Genomic DNA, 19,215 nt, shown 5'->3' with positions numbered 1-19,215 from the left:
CTGGAAAGTTAGGGATTTGGAGGGTTTAAAGGGTTTGCGAATAAAGAAAATGACCTCCCACTGCACTTCTTATATGGGGAGCAAGCCTGGTGGCATTTACTCTGTACAAATCTCTAAGAAAAGTTACAAACGAGATAAGTCACACCCAATTCCCAACGCCATCTTCAACCGTTGGATTTGCGTCGCCTCATAAAGGAAACTTATTAAAGATGCGCCTCGTGCACCGAAACAGCAAGAACGCGGCATGAGTAAAGCTAAGGGAATGTCTCATAACCAGGATAAAGGAAACTTATTAAAGATGCGCCTCGTGCACCGAAACGGCAAGAACGCGACGTGAGTAAAGCTAAGGGAATGTCTCATAACCAGGAGCATGTCCCAAGCAAATGAAGAGGCACTGGCATTGATGAAGGACGAGGCTTGGCAAGCCGTGACATAGGCCCGACGTCACCAAAACCCTCCTCTTCGTCCGAGAGGCCGGACAGCAGGATTTTGAGGGGCTATTGTAGGGCCAGAGAACTTGTGACCCCAGCCCACTTTACTTTAGGGCTCAAGGCCCGAGCCGAGGAGGGACATTGCCGAGGACATACAAAGAAAGTCCAAACGGCCTAGAGATATAGCCGAGGACGATTCTGTCCTCGACATCCCAAAGCGCTCCTGGAAAAAAGGGCAAGTATGATATAGGAACAGTTTAAGGAAAAGCTGAACACCTCCGCATTGATGGAGAAAGGATCCCTGAACAGTGTGGCGACGAAGGACAAAGGAAAGGCTGCCATTATTGCAATTAAATACTCTGCGCCTGACAGAGCAATGCTTTTCAGTTTTTACAACCACCCCCAACCACTTTGGGTATGGGCTGATAGGACAAGTATCAGCCTTAGAAAGCTGAACCTACACGTGGACGTTGGAGGGAGGGTAAGGGCTAGTATAAAAAGAGAAGTAAGCAATCCAGAAAAGGGACTGGGAAAAAAGGCCAAGAACCAGAGCCTCCCAAGCCGTGCCGAGGAGAAAGAATTCTTGGGCAAGCATGGTTCACCTCTGTGCGTCCACCATGTACCCCAGGACTATCCACTACCCGGTGACCAAGGTCTAGCCTTTCAGCCCACTTTCTATAAATTTTATTGTTTGGGCCTTTAACATGCGAACCCAATATCAGTTTGGGATCATTACAAATTGAGTTCTTACAAATATAATTATGCTCTTTTTTGGTTTTTTTTTTTTTTCAAAGTGGTAATTTTTTTTGAGAGATATTTTCAAACTATGATGTCTGGTCTTGATGATTGTCTTTTATCATCAGATTAAGACACCAAATGATTTTTGGTATAAGTGGGAATTGAATTCACATATCTTATTCGATAATAAGAGACTTTATCAACTGAGCTAACTAGAACCCACAAAGAAATAAATAAACTAAAAGATAGGCAAAAATGTGCTACATATAATTTTAAAAAATTAAAGGTTTTTTTTTTTTGTTTTGTTTTTTGGGTTTAAGATCTCAAGAACTAATAACTCTAAAGATTTGAAATTTTTAATGACCCACCATCGAACAAACCTTTAATTGAGATTAGGATTGAGATTTACTAGCTAGTGAAAATAAACCAAGCCCCAAGGGTCTATGTTTATTTAAAAGATAAGACGAAATGAAATTGTAGCAATTTATTTATTTATTTATAGAGAAAGCAAATTAATATAATAATGCTTCTGTTTTATAGGGTTTTATTTATTTTTTTAATTTTTTTTTCAAAGGGATAAGTAATGTGAAAGATGGACTTTTTTTTTTCTTTCTTTAGAGAAAGAAAATTAATATAATAATGCTTATGCTTTTTTGGTTTTTTTTTTTTTTTTTCCTAATACTATTATTTAAGGGGCTTCCCCTATTTGAATTCCTCAATTTTGATGCCTAAAACACCCTTATTATACCCACTTATAAATTTTTAACTAATGAGGATAAATATGTAAATTAAAACTCCTATACTTTAAAACCCACAAACTCATGTACGCTTTGCTAGTTTCTCTCATTCTTCTTTAGATTGAAAACATTCAATTTAGCTCTACATCTTCTTCTTCTACTTTTAGATTTGGTTTCTAAACAATTTAAACGGACTTTATCAAAGGCTCCAATGGCCTTTAGGTTCTATTTTTTGCAAGTTCATTCCTCTTTATTTTTATTTTTGTTTATCATTGACTTTCTTTGAGTTCTTACCTGCTATGGCTGCCAAGTACTTACCCATGAGTGAATGTGATTAGGGATTCAAAGGTGTTTGATGGTTGCTTATTACCCGTGGACCGTGCCTAACATAGAAATTTCAAATAAGAGGGTTTATGCTTGAACTAGCTTCTTGAGAAAGGATATTGGTAAGGCTCTCTCTTTTTCTTTTTCTTTTTGCAAACTCTCTTTTGGGTTTTTTTATTTATTTTATTTTTTTTTTTTTTGGGAATTTAAGCTTTTTTTTTTAGAGGATTAGGCTACTTGGTTTTTTTTTTTTTTTTTTTTTTTTTTTTTTTTTTTTTTAAATAAGAATTTACGCTTAAAAAACAAGAAAAAAAAAAAAAAACTTTTTAGGGGTAGGAATTGAAGGATTTTTATTCCCCCTCTAAATCTCTTCTTCCCTATTTGAAAAGTATTTAATTTCTATTTACATTCAGTTACTCCTTAGTCCTTCCTTTCTTTCTTTCCTCTTTTTTTTTTTTTTTTTTTTTTTTTTTTTTTTTAAACTCAAATACTCTTAATTGTTCGGTTACTCCTTTTTTTTTTAAATCTTTTTTATAGGGAAGTATGTTGGGTTACTTTAAAGAACAGAAATAAAAAATATCAAAAAAAAAAAAAAATTCTCATATCAAAATCACGGTTTTTTTAAATCTTAAACAAAGTGATAAACATCAATTAGTTATAGATATACTTCTTAGATTCCTAAGGTACTCTACTTGTAGGGACACGTTTTGCAACCCAAGCCCAAGATGTATGGGATCTTGACCCAGTGAGCCCGGTATAATAATGATAATGCTCCAAATCAGTAAGGTGGAATGGCCTGGCTTCGGTGGGCTATTCAAACGGTTGATGGCCCTGCAAGGAAGAAAATGCGATCAAAGAGGAGACCGGAGAAGACCGGTCGAATGAGTTTGACAATGGCTAGTATGGATTTAAAAGTGATCAAGAAAGAACAAGGAGAATAGTGTTGAATGAATTCACTATCCGAGGATGTATTTTGTCATACAAATCAATTACAAATATAATTTTGATTGTTACAATGCTCTCTGATCAATTTCCGATCTCTCTCTCATGGAGGGTCTCTTACATTATATAGCTTTCTTTGGACCATCTTGATCCTACACTTATTGATCATTTGAGCCTTTACTTGAGTACATGTCCCATAAGACACCCTCTTTGGCTTTCTGTGAGTTGTGGTAGCCAAAACAGCACTGTTCAGAGATTTTCTCCACATAAACACAGTTAGAAAAGTAGCTGCAGTGTACTTAATGCGGTGGTAGCATCTTTTCCTTAGATATTTTTGGGTTTCCTTCCTTCTCGTATGTTCATGAGGCACATCCCTATCATTGGAGTTTCCTGGAGGGTCATTTTAATTGCTGGAATAGATATTTGAGCTGCATTCATCATATCCAAGAAGGAGTTCCTCGTCGGACCACCTTCCATTCGTTCCTTACTCATAAGACTTTAAATTGGAACCCTTAATAACTATTTGTTCCTCTTCAGACCATTCAACGTTCTCAGACAAAGCCCAAGGCCCAATATATGATCCTGGGCCCTCATCCCTACACTACTAATAGATTTCTTTAAATCCTAATAATTTTTTATCATAATGTCACACTAATTTGCCTCTCTTTTTTTCACGTTCAGACTTGCTTTTAAAAAAAAAAAAATACTTTCAATAATAGAAATCCTTAAATTTAGGTTTCTTTTTTCAATTTCTTTTCACATTCTATTTCGTTTTTTAAAAAAATATTTTTTTTTTCACGGTCTAGTTCATCTGGTACCGATAAGGATGAGGTTTTTTTGTTTTGCTATATATTTTCAGGTTCTTTTTCATTACGTAAGGATTAGAGTTTTTATTTTTATTTATATATATATATATATATATATATATATATATATATATATATATATATATAGAATTATTGATGTAGGTTATAGTGGGATAAGAATAGGGGTCACACCAATTCTCCAAGTTGATCTTTCTAATTTCCCTAAAATTTAGCTTTTTATTTTTTATTTTTTTTTATTTTCTTTCAAAAACAGATATCCCAAAGATTAGGTTTTTTTGTTTTGTTATTTTTCTTTTCACGTTCATTTTTATTTTGTACATATGGATGAGTTTTGTTTTGGATAGAATTATTGGTGTAGGTTATCGTGGGATAAGGATAGGTTTTAAAATATATATATATATATATATATATATAACTTACGGTGGATTTTTGTTTTGATAATTAGGGTTGTTTTGAAAACATGAGTTGGTGGGAGAGTGGTTTTATTTATTTATTTTTTTAAAAATACTTATCCTTATCCCAATCTTTTCTAATACTACACCACATTCAAAAAATAAATTACAATTATTTCTTATCTCTTAAACAAAGATTATCTAAAACAAAGAAATGCATATTTATCATTTTTATTTGTTTGAAAAAATAAAATCACGTACTACTTTCAAATACAGTTATTGAAATCACATTTTAAAAAATATTTCACATTCATCTTTTTTTTTCAAAATTATCTTTCTTAGACTGAACTTTTATTTTGTTCCAAAATACCCTTAAAAAATAATCAGTAACTCCTCTTAGAATTAGGGTCAACAATGTCAAACACCACTCAACCTCCCCTTAAAAACATAAACTTAGTGAGCATATGCTTGATTTGAATTTAAGTTATCATAATTTTTTTTTTTTTGATAACATGTTATCATAATGTTGTATATGCTATAAAGTTCCTATTTGTAATAAAAAAAAGGTAATACATTTTACAATGTGAAAATAGGTTAATGGCAAGTGCAGCTGGAAAGCAATTAGAATGGGGAACAAAAGATGTTGCTACACCAACTTTTTCACCATAGCTTGCGTAGTTTGGATATGATTTTTTTACGATGTTTCTAATGTAGTGAATTTATATACAATTTCTTTTGATGTAAATATTTCAAATTCCTTACATTGATACATCAACTTCTTAATAATAGATTGCATAAACATTTGCACACACTATTTTAAACTGATTATAATTACAAAATCATATTATACATTTTCACTTGATGTAAATTTTTTATTATTTATTTTGATAGTCTAAAAATAAACACTAATCACACATTCTTTGTTATTGGAAAAACTAGCCTCTAAGCACGCGCATTGTGCATGCTCAACGACTCTTCTATTTTTTGGGGTAAAAGTTAATAATTTGCAAAATTATAATTTGAGATTATTACATTTTCCAATCACATAAAAAAAAAAAAAAAAAAAAAAAAAAAAAAAAAAAAAAACCTAGGTGTGTAATGAATATTATATGTTTGTTAGTGATTTTTTTTTTTTTTTTTTTTTTATCATACCTTTAGGTTTTTTTGTGATTGGAAAATGTAGTAATCTCAAATTATAATAGATGCAAATTAATAACTTTTACCCAAAAAAAATAAAAGAGCTTCTAGGCACGTGCTCATTAAATTATAATAGATGCAAATTATTAACTTTTACAAAAAAAAAAAATAAAAGGGTCTCTGAGCACGCGCTCAAAGGCTAGTAATGGATAATTGACATGAAAGATGGGCAAGATTGCTATGCATAGATGGCTCTTTTATATATATATATAGGTACTATTTTAAACCTATGGAGTTCGTTCAATGATGATTTATCTTTATCACTAAGACAATATATCAATTAATTTTCAGTATAGGTAGGGTTCAAAGCCTAAATATCTTATTTGACAATAAAATATTTTACCAATTAAGTTAATTGTACCTCACACTTAAATGTCTCTAAGTTCTTATGGTTTTGCTTACTAGTTCACTCGAGATTGCTACCCTTTTTTAAAAATTTAAAAAAATAAAAATAAAAATAAAAATAAAAATAAAAAATAAAAAAGAAAGAAAGAAGGAAGGATGGATTGCTACCCACAAGAATCATTACCTTCCCTTTCAAATTGGATGCCTTTAATAAATTAAATGAAAATAAATTAATAGCATAGGTTAACTATTGATTCCAATGAATGCCATGGCCCATGCATAATCATGTATCTCGCCTTAGTTTTGATGAGACTATTACTTTACGTCTTTAACTTAGCGTGATTAAAGGATTTCAAAACCTATTAACTGTAGTTTGTTTAATCCAAATAGATTGAAAACAACACCTAACCTAACCCTGGACTAGGGGTGATCATACAGCTAACAACAATTAGGGATATATATATATATATATATATATATATATATATATATGGGTTTAAATTATATCTAGTGTAACTCCTTAAGGGTGTGTTTATTTGGAGGTGAAATAGGGTGAATAGAAAACTTTGGAGAGAAAATGGGAAGGAAAATTTTTTTGGAATGTGTTTGGTTGAGTGGGGAGAAAAGAAAATAAATGGTGGGGCCTAGGTGTTTTCTCCCCAGACCCACCAAAAAGTTTTTTTCCCAAAATTGAGAGAAAACTGAAGAGAGAAAATTGGGTTGTTTAATTGACAAAAATGCCCTTGTACACTTGCACATGGGCTTCATTTGTACGTTGCTCTTCTTCACCTCTTTCTTTTCTTTTCTTTTCTTTTTTTTTTCCTCGTTGCCTCTTCTTTCCTTTTTTTTTTTTTTTTTTTTGGTTGTTTAACAAGAGTACATGAGTAAATTTATACAAACTCATTTTTTCTATCCCTACACTTTTTCACTCTCAACCAAACAAAAATGAGGGAAATTAAAATCTTTTTTATCCTTCTACTTTTCCACCCTTCCAACCAAACGAATCCTAAGAGTTACATCTTTTTTATACCGTGGATTTTTAACAGATCCAACAGTTGAAAAAATAGCTTTAAATAATTATTGCTTTCTGATATCACTCCGAATCAGTAAGGTGGATGGCCTGGCTTCGGTGGGCTATCGAAACGGTTGAAGGCCTACAAGAAACAAAACACAATCAAAGAGGAGACCGGAGAAGACCGGTCGAACCCCCTCCAATGGAGAAGTTAGTCTCGCAGAGAAGGATGTTCCAAGTATTTGGGAAAATTGTCTCAGAGAAATTCTTACCGCTGTCGGGTTCAGACCGGTCCTTTATATAAGGAGCCTGGGACGGTTATTTGTCCAATAACCTCCCCAGGATTTGTGGAAGCCAACAAGTCCGGAGTTAACTTCCTCAACGGCTATAAAACTGTAACCGCTAACGGAAGTTAACTTATTCGAAGGATTTGTTGAGATAGTTGCGGGTTTAGTTGAAAGTTCTAAGTGTTGCGCTTTCGTCCGTCTGGTGTAGGACGGTTTGGTCGTCCAAGGATATCCGATGGTCGTTCATGGACGACCCTCATGGACGAGCATGTCGTCCATGGGAGACTTAAATTATAGAGTGGTGCTATTGTCCATGAACGTTTCTCCTTCTTCTGGGTTAACTCTTGGATCAACCTGCACTGTAGGCTCTGGACGATCGATTTGGACGAGCTGGAGATGGATTATTTTCCGCTTCTCTATCAGTTGCCCCTTTGTTCAAAGGGTCGTCCAGGACATTGTTGTGATTTTAACAAAATTTCACTTTTTCGTACGCCACGTGTCGCGAAACTATTGGTTGGCCAATCGTGTCGATCTCGTTTCCCAAAGGAATTGCCACGTGTCAATCTCTGAGTGGCGAGTGTCGTGTCGTTGATCCTGTTGCTGGGGCCTATAAATAGTGCATTCTCTTTCATGCCCCTCACTTTTTTCCTCATTCTCTCTTCTGCCAACTCGTCCAAGCTCCTTGTCTAGCTCTCGTCCTAGTTTCATCAGGTATTTCCTCTTTCTTTTTTAGGCTCTCATTTTAAGTCCTCTACATTTCAACCATGTCTTCGTCTACTAGTTTAGAGAGAGAGATAGACGAGTACCAGGACGGTTCTTCTGAGAGTGAGGGTAGTGTAGATAGCTCGTCTTGTAGTGATTCCTCAGACGAGCATTACTCGTCTGGGGTTCCTGGCATTCCCTTAGAGGAATTTCAGGAACAACGACGTAGGACGGCTTCTGGATCTGGGGCTAGTTCGTCCAGACAGCCATCTAGTCCCCCTCAAGACGAGGAAGAGGACGAAGAAGATGTTATCTATAGTTGTGCCCCAAGGTAGCATCCACCTTAGACGGTGCTAAGTTAAAAACTCTTGTAGATAGATATCAAATCCCTAAAGAGCTTAACCCTCGTCTACCCAAGGCTGGAGAATGGTGTTGTTCTCCTTCCTCTGGCTTAGGGGTATACGCTTCTTACTTTTTAGCTGGTCTTAGGTTTCCCCTAAATTCTTTCTGCAGAGACCTCTTCCAAAGGTTGGGTATTGGACCTAACCAGCTCAACCCCAATGGTTGGAGGACGATAGTTGCCATGCAAGTATTATGGCGTGAGGCATTGGAAGGGGACCGTCCAATTACAGTGGACGAGTTCCTTTACTGTTATAAGCTCTCAGAGATCAAAAAATCTGCTAGTTTCTACCAATTCTCGTCCAGAGGTTCATATTATAGTTTAATAAAGGGCCGTAGTTCGTTTGACCGGCTTTGAAAAAAAGAATTTTTTATTATTTCTGGAAATTGGGCTGGGGACCCAGCTGATGTGGGTAATCCCCTCTTCCCACCTTTTACCAGCCCTCTAGGTCGTCTTCGTCCTGAGGGTATGTTTTTCTTTCCATTTTATCCCGTTTGTCCTTTAAATTTTTTTTTTTATATCTGTCAATCGTCTAACCCTTTCTCTTGGTGATGCAGCTGTTGTTCGTCCACACTTGGATAAGTTTTTCTTGGACCGGATAGAAGTGGTTTGCACCTTTCCAGGAAGGACTTTCCACGACTTAGTTACCTTTAGTTGTCTAGCAACTTGGGGACTTGGTCCAGTTCCTACTGCTGAGAACTTGAGTCACGAAGAGTTGACTCGTCGAAGTAAGTGTCGTCCATTATATTTTATTACTCCAGCTCTCCTTTCTTTTTCTTTTTTTCTTTTTTAAATTAATTTTCCTTGTCATAGGGATAAGTACGATGAGGGAAAATAAAGAGAAAACAGTGGCTAGCGGGGACGAGGATGTTGCTGCCCCTACTACCTAAGTGGCTTCCGTCCAGGCTGGGAAGAGGAAGTCTAAGCCAATCTCAAGTACTGTGGATCTGGACGTCCTCCCTAGTCGTCATGGTCACAAGAAGCAAAAGTCAAGTAAGACTTCCCTTCCAAAGGTTCCCAAGTTCGTACCACCAACAGTGAACTTAGACGAACCTCTGGTGGACGTGGAGCCCGTCCAAACAGTTCATCCTGTCCAGTCTGATCCTCCCCCTCCTCCTAAAGCTTCTCATAAGCTTAGCCCTTCTGAGTCCTCTGATCGTCCACCTAATTTGGTTCTGGACGAGGGTTACGCATGGAGGACGTTCAAAGGGATCGTCACTGAGCGTGAAGTTAACGAATGTTACAACATGTCAGTGAAGGAGTTTGAACGCTCTGGCATCCATGACCTTTTCAAGGTAAGTTTCTTCCTCGTCCTTGTGTATAAACATTTTATCTTGAATGAAATGTCTAACTCTTTTTCGTCCAAATGCAAGCTATGTCAAAGTTTTATACAGCAATCTGTCAAGCCAAAGAGCTTGCTTCAAATGCTAAGACGGCCAAGGATAAGGCTAAGGAGCTAAGCCATGAGATTTTGCTCAAGAAGGGGGAGGTCATTAGGTTGACTGAGGATTTTAATCGTTTGCTGGGAAGCAAGATGAAGCTGAAGAACGAAGTGGAAGAGCTCAAAGCTGACAACTTAGAGAAGGATACCCGCATTGTCCATCTCGAAGGACAAGTTTCAGAGCTTACCTCGTCCTTGGAGAAGGCACGTGAAGAAGCTATTGCGGCCTTTAAGAAATCTGACGAGTATAAGAATTGTCTAGACAGTCATTATGCAGCTGACTATGAAGACTTCCGTGCTGATGCCAAAGAGGCATATCCTGATTTGGACTTCAACTCCTTCAAGCTTTCTCTTGCTACAGAGAGTTCCTTGTTGTAGACGAGTTCCGAGGACGTCAACATCATGGACGACGCTAACACTGAAGTCACTCAGGACGACCCCAAGGCTAGTTTGCCTAAATGATTTGCAATTTCCTTTAAAATTTGTTTTACTTTTATCTAGAAGTGCCCGTTGTTTTGGGCTTTGTTTCTTTTTTTATTCCAATTCATACAAGTACAATTGTCTCATCCAAGATTGTGGACGAGTTTTATATACAGTTTCATTTTCACAACTTAAGGGGTTTTTGGACGTGGGTCGTCCACCCTTCTTTGAATTTCATGAAAAAATGAATACTTCTATTTTAATCTTCCATTGTGTTTGAATATATACATTTCCAGCTTTATGTATGAAATTTTTATTTTCATAAGTCATATCATTTGACTGTGTGGTTCGTCCACCCAGGAATTCAGTTCGCCTTGTCTTGAGTATAGGGGTGAATTTTTATTACATCACCAAGATAGAGTAAATTGATTCCTTTTAGCTAGATTTTTTCATCATTCAAAATTATGGACGATCATTTTGTCGTCCTTGATGATTAGACTTTCCAGCGATTTCTCGTCCAATGCAATGGATTGTTAAGCTAGTTTTGAAGTCTTTGCTCGTCCGTGTCTCGGACGAACACTTCTGGGAATTCATCTCGTCTTGAGTTTTAGACGGGTATACCCTTAACTTAGGTTTCATCTCGTCTTATGCTCTGGACGGATAGACCTTAGCTTCATTTTTAGCTTAGGTTTCATCTTGTCTCATGCTTTGGACGGATGTACCTTGTTTCATTTTTCCTTTGGAGGAAAGCTTATGGACGATATATCCTTGCGTCCAAGGATTTCATTCGTCCATGCTTATCTTTCTTTTTTGTGGATCAATCTGAATGAACATACAAAGGACTCCAATAATATACTTGAAAACACAATATATATATATATATATATTTGAAAATCCAAACTTATGTAAACATTCGTCCACAGGCATGGCACATGCTCGTGAGCTAGTGCCTTATTGAATTAAAAATACAAACCAACTCATCCATGAATAACACAAAAGTGAAAACACTAATGTACTTTCTAGGGGATTATTAAAATACTTAAAACACACGATAGTAGTAAACACACTTCTGCTCGTCCAGGTATCTCGTCCAAGGACACTGGTGAAGAGTCAGCACTCATTGATGGTATTTCCTGAGGTGCTCAACATTCCAAGGGTGTTCTAGCCTCCGTCCATCCAAAGCTTCCAAATAATAGGATCCTTGCCTCTTGCAGTTGATAACCCTATAAGGTCTTTCCCAATTTGGGCCAAGTTTCCCGTAGGCCGGGTTTCTTGTTGCCAAGGTAACCCTCTTCAGGACGAGATCCCCGATGTTGAAACGCCTAGGCTTCACCATGGCGTCATATTGCCTTGCCATGAGATTTTTGTACCTCGCTGTCCTCTGTTCTGCATCCATCCTGACCTCGTCCATAACGTCAAGGTTAAGACGGAGTTGTTCTTCGTTTTCTTCAGTTTGATACTTCCTCACCTTGTGGCTCGTCATGTGTACTTCTGCTGGTATAACTGCCTCACTTCCATAGGCTAGTTTAAAAGGTGTTTCCCCTATTGGAGTTCTCGCTGTCGTTCTATAAGCCCATAAAACCCCTGGTAACTCATCCGGTCATACTCCCTTTGCCCCTTCGAGCCGAGTCTTGATGATCTTCAACAAGGATCGGTTCGCTACTTCCGCCTGGCCATTGGCCTGTGGGTGGGAGGGTGAGGAGTAATGGTTCTTCATTCCAAGTTGTTCACAAAATTTCCTGAAAGGTGTGTTGTCAAACTGTCGTCCATTATCAGACACCAGTACTCTAGGTACCCCGAATTTGCATACAATGTTCTTCCAGACGAAGTTCTTGACATTCTGCTGCGTAATTTTTGCTAAGGGTTCGGCTTCCACCCATTTTGTGAAGTAATCTATTCCTACCACCAGAAACTTCATTTGCCGAGTTCTAGTCGGAAAGGGCCCCAAAATGTCCAGTCCCCATTGCGCGAACGGCCAAGGGGCCATCATTGGCGTGAGATACTCTGCTGGCTGTCTGGGAATGTTGCTGAAGCGTTGACATTGATCACATACTTTGACATATGCCTTGGCATCAGCTAGGATGGTCGGCCAATAGAATCCGCTACGAATTACTTTATGGACGAGTGATCTAGCTCCCGAATGGTTTCCACATGCTCTTTCATGAACCTCCTTCAATATGTAATTTGCTTCGTCTGGAGCCAAACATCTTAAGAGAGGTTGAGAAAAACCTTTTTTGTATAACACCTCGTCCATGAGTACGTACCTAGCTGATCTGACCCTGAGCTTCCTAGCCTCGTCCTTCTCTTTTGGAAGCCTTCCGTCCTTCAAGTACGACACTATTGGAGTCATCCAATTGCTGTCACCTTCTATCTGCATCATTTCTGGAAGGTCTATACTCGGCATGTAGTGTACTTCATCCATCTCGTCCAACGCTTCATTCGCAGACGCTTCCTTCGCCAGAGTATCTGCTTCCCCATTCTCTTCCCTTGGGATTTGAACAAAATCTGCTTTTTTGAATTTCTTTACAAGGCGTACTACCTTCCTTAGATATTTCTTCATTCTGTCTTCCTTGGCTTCACATGTCCCATTTAGTTGGCCTATGACCAATTGAGAGTCTCCCAAGACAAGTATTGAGTCTGCTTCTACGGACTTGGCCAACTTCAACCCCTTTAAAAGGGCTTCATACTCCACTTCATTGTTAGTAGTCTGGTATTGCAAACGGGCCTTGTACTTTAATTTGTCTCTTTCTGGCGACTGCAAAACAACTCCTATTCCTCCAGCATACAATGTAGACGATCCATCTACATGGACGACCCATTTGTTATTGTACTCTCCTTCCCATGGTTTTAAAAACCGGTACGGTGAAAGAACCGGAAAATGAGCTAATTACCGGTTTTATGGTCGGACCGAGGTCCGACCGATGGTCGAACCGGTGACGTCACAAATAATTTAATTAATATTTATTTAAATTATATAAATAATTAATAATTTTTTAATATACTAAAAACATAATTTTTTAATATACTAAAAACAAGTCATTGAAAGCCCATCAAAAAATCCTCCTCCAATTAGGCAATTACAGGGAAAAACAGTTAACAATTTGTACAAAATGGTGACTTGGCTTATCATTCATATTCTATTCTATTCAATAGATACACATTCATATTCTATTCAACAAACTCAACAATTTATACAAAATGGTAGCTTGGCTTATCATTCTCCCTGCTTTGCTTCAAATCCACCCAAGTTACCATCCAACCCCAAACACAAAAAATGTAGGACATCCAAACAAACTCAACTCATCTATAGTTTTGTCTTCTAATAAAAAAATACACATACCACAATAATAAGTTCATTAGTCATTACATTTACATCCAAATGACAAATAACAAATAACAAATAAGTTCATTACATCTAAATAGCAAATAAGTTATAAAGTTTCAAAAAAACTACTAAGTTTTAACTTTTAAGACCCAAGCTTCATTCGTTATGAAGAAAATTGAAATCAATATCATCATGTGAACCAAATGCTCCACCACTAGCATCATCATCATCATCCTCTTCTTCATCTTCAACATGAATAGGATGATTTTTATCTCTAAATCCGGGAGGAGCATCATCTTCATCACCAAATGATTCCAAATTAATGTCATCATCGTCATCCTCAATCACTTCATTGTCCATATCTATACAAATTCCAAAACCAAAGAACAATATCATTTCTCATAAATAATAAATAGTCTAATTAAAATATGCATCTAAGCAAAGAATTGTTATAAACTAACCTCTTTGTACATGGCTAGAAGACCCTTCTTCAATTGGATAGGCTCCCTCTTCATATAATGCATTTTCTATCTCCTCATGATCAAGAAATGGAGGTTCCTCATCTTCCACTACCCAAAATTCAGTTTTATCGATACTTGCATAGTCAATAGGATCAAAATTGAACTTCTTCCTTTTGACTCTATATCATGAGATGAACATAATTAATAATTTATTTAGTAAACAAATCACTTATATTTAACAATCACAAAGAACCCACTTGACCAAATCAATGAATCACTCATATTTCCCCACAAAAACATTGAAACAAAGAAACTATATAAGATATACCTTTCTTTCAATCGGTAGTTATAATGAACAAATACAAGATCATTAAGTCGTTGATGCTCCAATCTATTTCTTCTTTTGGTATGTATTTGTTCAAAAGCACTCCAATTCCGCTCACATCCCGAAGAGGCAGCTGTTTGGCTAAGGATCCGAATTGCAAACTTTTGTAAGGTTGGAGCACAAGATCCAAACAACTTCCACCACTCATCTAAGTTCCATATAAAACACAAAACAATAATACAATGAATCAATAAACACAACTATACTTATCCCAAAAATATAAAAAAGAGCTATGATCTTTAAAACATATTTTTATTTTATTATTAGTTAAAGTAAACATTATCTTACCCGGCTGAGATGTCTTGGCTGATTCTTGAGCAAGTTGGCTTCCAAAAGTTTGTTCACGCTCTCGAAATAGCCTTAATTCCTCCACCAACTTCAACCGACCAACTGAAACTTTTGATTCAATAACATCTGTCACAGCAGATTGTGTCTCTAGCCTCTTATTAAGAGTGGAAGTGTCATATTGGAATGCAGGATTCAACCAATAAGCAGCAGCATGAATATCTCTATAGAATTGATTATCCCAACGATCCTTAATAATATTAACATAAGGCTCCCATAGTCTCTTCTTGTCCTTGAAAATTTTTTTAATTCCATCAATTACTCTATACATGCCATCATATACATAACCCATAGCTGGTTTTTCATTAGAATCAACAATGCGTAATAAACGAATCAATGGTGACATAATATGCACAATTACATGACAATCATTCCAAAATTGATTATCAAGAATGATTTTCACCACTGCCTTAGCTTTCTTATCTTTTGCATATTTTGATTCAACATAAAATTTGCTAGTCACCAATGCTTGTAAGTCATGCTTATGTTCCTTAAGACTCCCTAAGGCAATGAAAGTAGTAGCAAACCTAGTTGGCCCTGGACGCACAATTTCCGTCCAATTTTTTCTAGTCCTCAACCAAGCTTGCAAAGCCACATGGTTATAGATGAACACAGTGATCTTGGATGCACGCTTTGCAAGTTTAGCTACATGATCCATCTTCCCAATCTCTTTAAAAATTAGGTTTAGGCAATGTGCTGCACAAGGTGACCAACTAATGTTCCTATATTTTCCACACACAATTCTTCCAGCAGCTACATAATTTGCAGCATTGTCAGTGACCAAATGTACTATATTTGCAGGACCAACCCAATTAACAATTTCATCAAACAAGTTACTTAAAGTAATAGCATCCTTAACCAAGTCAGAAGCATCAATAGAACGTATAAAAATAATACCTTTAGGACAATAGACAAGAAAATTAATCAATGTTCTATGCCTAGTATCAGTCCACCCATCAGCCATTATTGTACAACCAGTATCAGCCCAATATGAACGATGAGAATCAACAATCAATTGAACTTCTCTTTTTGCTTCTCTCAACAAAGGCACTCGAAGGGCATGATAATTTGGACCTCTATATCCAGGACCATAAGAAGCTACAGCATTGAGCATAGGTTGATAATAACTAGAATTCACAGCATTAATTGGAATGCAAGCATCATACATCCATCTAGCTACAGCCATATCAACCCTCCGCTTCTTTTCTTTGCCAGCAAGCACACTTTTAATAGAAGGTTGAGCTCCCGGTGTTGTCCTAGGAGCGAAGTAATTATCAATGTCACCAACCTTTCTCTTGCCAAGATTGGATCTTGGTGGAAAATTACTAGGACTACTTCTATTTCCCCTACCTAACCCCCTACCTCTAGGAGTAATTTCTTGGACATCTTCAAATTCTGGTGACTCCTCTAATGGCGAATAATTAGATGCTTCTTGATCCTTTTTGGTTTGTTCTTTAGATTTTGAAATTTCCTTCAAATTCTCAACCATTTGGAACCTAACATCATAAGGTACACCCATACATGGAGCCACATCACCTTTAATTCCAGCTAGATGTCTTTTCATTCGATTAATGTCCCCTCCTTTATAAGTTTTCCCACAATGTATACATCTATAACTACTTCTTCCGTCTTTCAACTCTTCAGTTACATGATCCCATGCAGGATCACATTTTGCCCTCACAGATGAAGAATTAGCATTAGACCCGGTTGTAGAAGCACGTTCATTAGATGGCACAGAGGCAGATTCCATTTCACTCAACAATTTCAGACTGTAAACAATATTTCACAAACAATAATATGCTGTAAATCAAATCCACAACATACAATCCACAACATACTCAGTAAAATACAAATACACAGTAAACAATATGTCAATATTTCACAAACAATAATTCTCTGTAAATCAAATCCACATCATTGATCATACACAAAATCCATAACACACTCTGTAAAATACTTTGTAATTTATATTTCACAAATAGTAATACTCTGTAAATCAAATCCACAACATACTCTGTAAACTAATAATTGAAAGATAAAAGTAACAACTTACCAGTGAAGTCACAGAACGGAGAACCTAAGATGAAGCCGAGAACTTGAATGGAGAATCTGAGATGAAGCTGAGAGAAATGAAAAAAAAAAAAAAAAAAAAAAAGAACCGAGAAAAGAAAATTATCAAAATCAAAATCAAAATCAACTAATCAAAAAATCAAGTAATAATTGAAAGATAGAAATAGAAGTTACCACTTAGGCACTTACCCAGTGAAGTCCAGTGAAGTGAAGGAATGGAGAACCTGAGATGACCGAGAGAAATGAAAAAAAAAAAAAAAATAGAGAAAAGAAAATTATCAAAATCAAAATCAAGTAATCAAAATCAAGTAATAAAATCAAAAGAAAAGAATGTTACCTTACCTGATGAAGCCGAGAAGTAGAAAGCAGAGCACTTTAGAGGGCGAGACTGAGAACCCGTAAGGATGAGAAGGAAAAAACCCAAAAAGAAAAAAAAAAACCCAAAAAGCAGAGCACTGTACTTCAAACCCGTGAGCTTGAGTGAGGCGAAGAGGAAGAAAAATGTTTGAGGCGGAGAGGGCGAGGCAGAGAGGAAGAGACTAGAGAGTGTGAGCTTGAGTGAGGCGGGGTGGGCGAGTCAAAGGGCAGAGAGTGTGAGCGGCAGAGAAGGCGAGGTAGAGAGAGTGAGGCGGAGAGGGCGAGGCAGAGAAGGTGAGGCAGAGTGTGAGGCAGAGAAGGCGAGGCAGAGTGTGAGGCGGAGAGGGCGAGGTACAGAGGCAGTGAGGCGGAGAGGGCGAGCGGCGACTGGCAAGGCAGTGAGGCGGAGAGAGTGAGGCGGAGAGGGCGAGGTCTGAGCGGCGAGGCAGAGAGGCTGTGAGCGGTGAGGAAGAGAGGCTGTGAGCTTGGGTGAGGCGGAGATATTGAGATCGGAGAGTCTGAGTTTGAGAGTGAAAAATGAAAATGACAAACACAACAAAACTGAGTGAGCTTTAGGGTTAGGAATTAGGATCCCAGCCTAAAACGACGTAGTTTTGTTGTTTTAGGCCTAAAACAACAAAACTACGTCGTTTTAGGCTGGGAAGGACAAAAAAAATAAAAAAATAAATAACCGGTCAGTAACCGGTTTAACCGTGCCGGTTCCCGGTTTTCCGGTTGAACCGGCCGGTTTTTACTGTTCCACGGTTTTTTCATTATTTCCGGTTTTTAAACATAACCGGACCGGATTGAAGGCCGGTTCCCAGTTGAACCGGTCGGACCGGCCGGTCCGGTCCGGTTTTTAAAACTATGCTCCTTCCCCCAGATCCTCGTAACTCGGAGTGAACTCTGCGATGAAATTTGCTAGGGCTTGAGCCTTTATTGCATTTCTCGGTTGGTACCGAATGTCGAATTCACTAAGTTCCACTGCCCACTGAATCAGCCGTCCTGCGACTTCCAGCTTTTTCATTGCCTTCTTAAGCGGATGGTCCGTCATGACAATGATGACATGAACTTGGAAGTAATGTCTTAACTTCCTAGAAGCCGTTATCAGTGCAAAAGCCAATTTCTCTACAAGCGGATACCTTCCCTCTGCTCCTCTGAGTGCCCGGCTAGTGTAGTACACCGGTTTTTGTATTTTTCCCTCTTCTCTGATTAAAGCTAAACTTACGGCGTGTGGGGACACCGCTAAGTATAGGTACAGTTCTTCTCCTTGCACGGATGGACTTAATAATGGGGCAGTTGTGAGATAGTCCTTCAGGTCTTGGAAGGCCCTTTGACATTCGTCCGTCCATTCAAATGCCTTCCTGAGGACTTTAAAGAAAGGTAAACATTTGTCTGTGGCATTCGAAACAAACCTGTTCAAAGCGGCAACTCGTCCTGTGAGGGATTGGACTTCTTTGATACTCTTCGGTGGCTCCATGTCCAATATAGCTTGGATCTTGTCTGGATTCGCCTCAATTCCTCTTTGCGAGACCATGAACCCCAGAAACTTTCCCGACGATACTCCGAATGCACACTTGCTTGGGTTCAACTTCATCTTATATAGCCGAAGTGTTTCAAAGGTTTCCTGTAGGTCATCTAGATGGCTTCCCTCGTCTATGCTCTTCACAAGTATGTCGTCGACATAAACTTCCACATTCCGTCCTATCTGTGGACGAAACATGTGATTTACCAACCTTTGATAAGTTGCCCCTGCGTTCTTTAAACCGAAGGGCATCACTTTGTAGCAAAACAAGCCTTGGCTGGTAATGAAGGAAGTTTTTTCCTGATCAGCTTCATCCATCTTGATCTGATTATATCTTGAGAAGGCGTCCATGAAGTTTAGCAACTGATGGCCAGCAGTAGAGTCCACCAATTAATCAATGCGTGGCAGAGGATAACTATCCTTGGGACATGCTTTGTTCAAGTCAGTGAAGTCTACGCACATTCTCCACTTTCCATTAGCTTTCTTCACCATCACCACATTGGCTAACCAATCCGGGTAATAGACTTCTTTAATGAACTGTGCTGTGGTCAG

The 19,215-nt window shown here is 37.7% G+C and overlaps 2 protein-coding genes across 2 annotated transcripts; both read right to left on the bottom strand.

Moving 5' to 3' along the window:
• Positions 1-13,040: 13,040 nt before the first annotated feature.
• Positions 13,041-14,995, bottom strand: LOC126706406 (uncharacterized). The gene is made up of 4 exons (XM_050405826.1): positions 14,655-14,995; positions 14,310-14,514; positions 13,982-14,160; positions 13,041-13,882 (listed from the first exon to the last, which is right to left on the bottom strand). The coding sequence occupies exons 1-4, from the start codon at positions 14,980-14,982 to the stop codon at positions 13,677-13,679; spliced, it is 918 nt and encodes a 305-aa protein (XP_050261783.1). The 5' UTR covers positions 14,983-14,995; the 3' UTR covers positions 13,041-13,676.
• On the bottom strand, positions 14,987-16,461 carry LOC126704892 (uncharacterized). The gene is made up of 2 exons (XM_050403881.1): positions 15,239-16,461; positions 14,987-15,005 (listed from the first exon to the last, which is right to left on the bottom strand). The coding sequence occupies exons 1-2, from the start codon at positions 16,459-16,461 to the stop codon at positions 14,987-14,989; spliced, it is 1,242 nt and encodes a 413-aa protein (XP_050259838.1).
• Between the last annotated feature and the right edge of the window lie 2,754 nt (positions 16,462-19,215).

Source organism: Quercus robur, chromosome 11 (assembly GCF_932294415.1).
Source record: "Quercus robur chromosome 11, dhQueRobu3.1, whole genome shotgun sequence".
In the NCBI taxonomy this organism is placed as follows: domain Eukaryota; kingdom Viridiplantae; phylum Streptophyta; class Magnoliopsida; order Fagales; family Fagaceae; genus Quercus; species Quercus robur.
The sequence above is the reverse complement of the archived record's forward strand: the minus strand, read 5'-3'. Positions and strand labels throughout refer to the sequence as shown.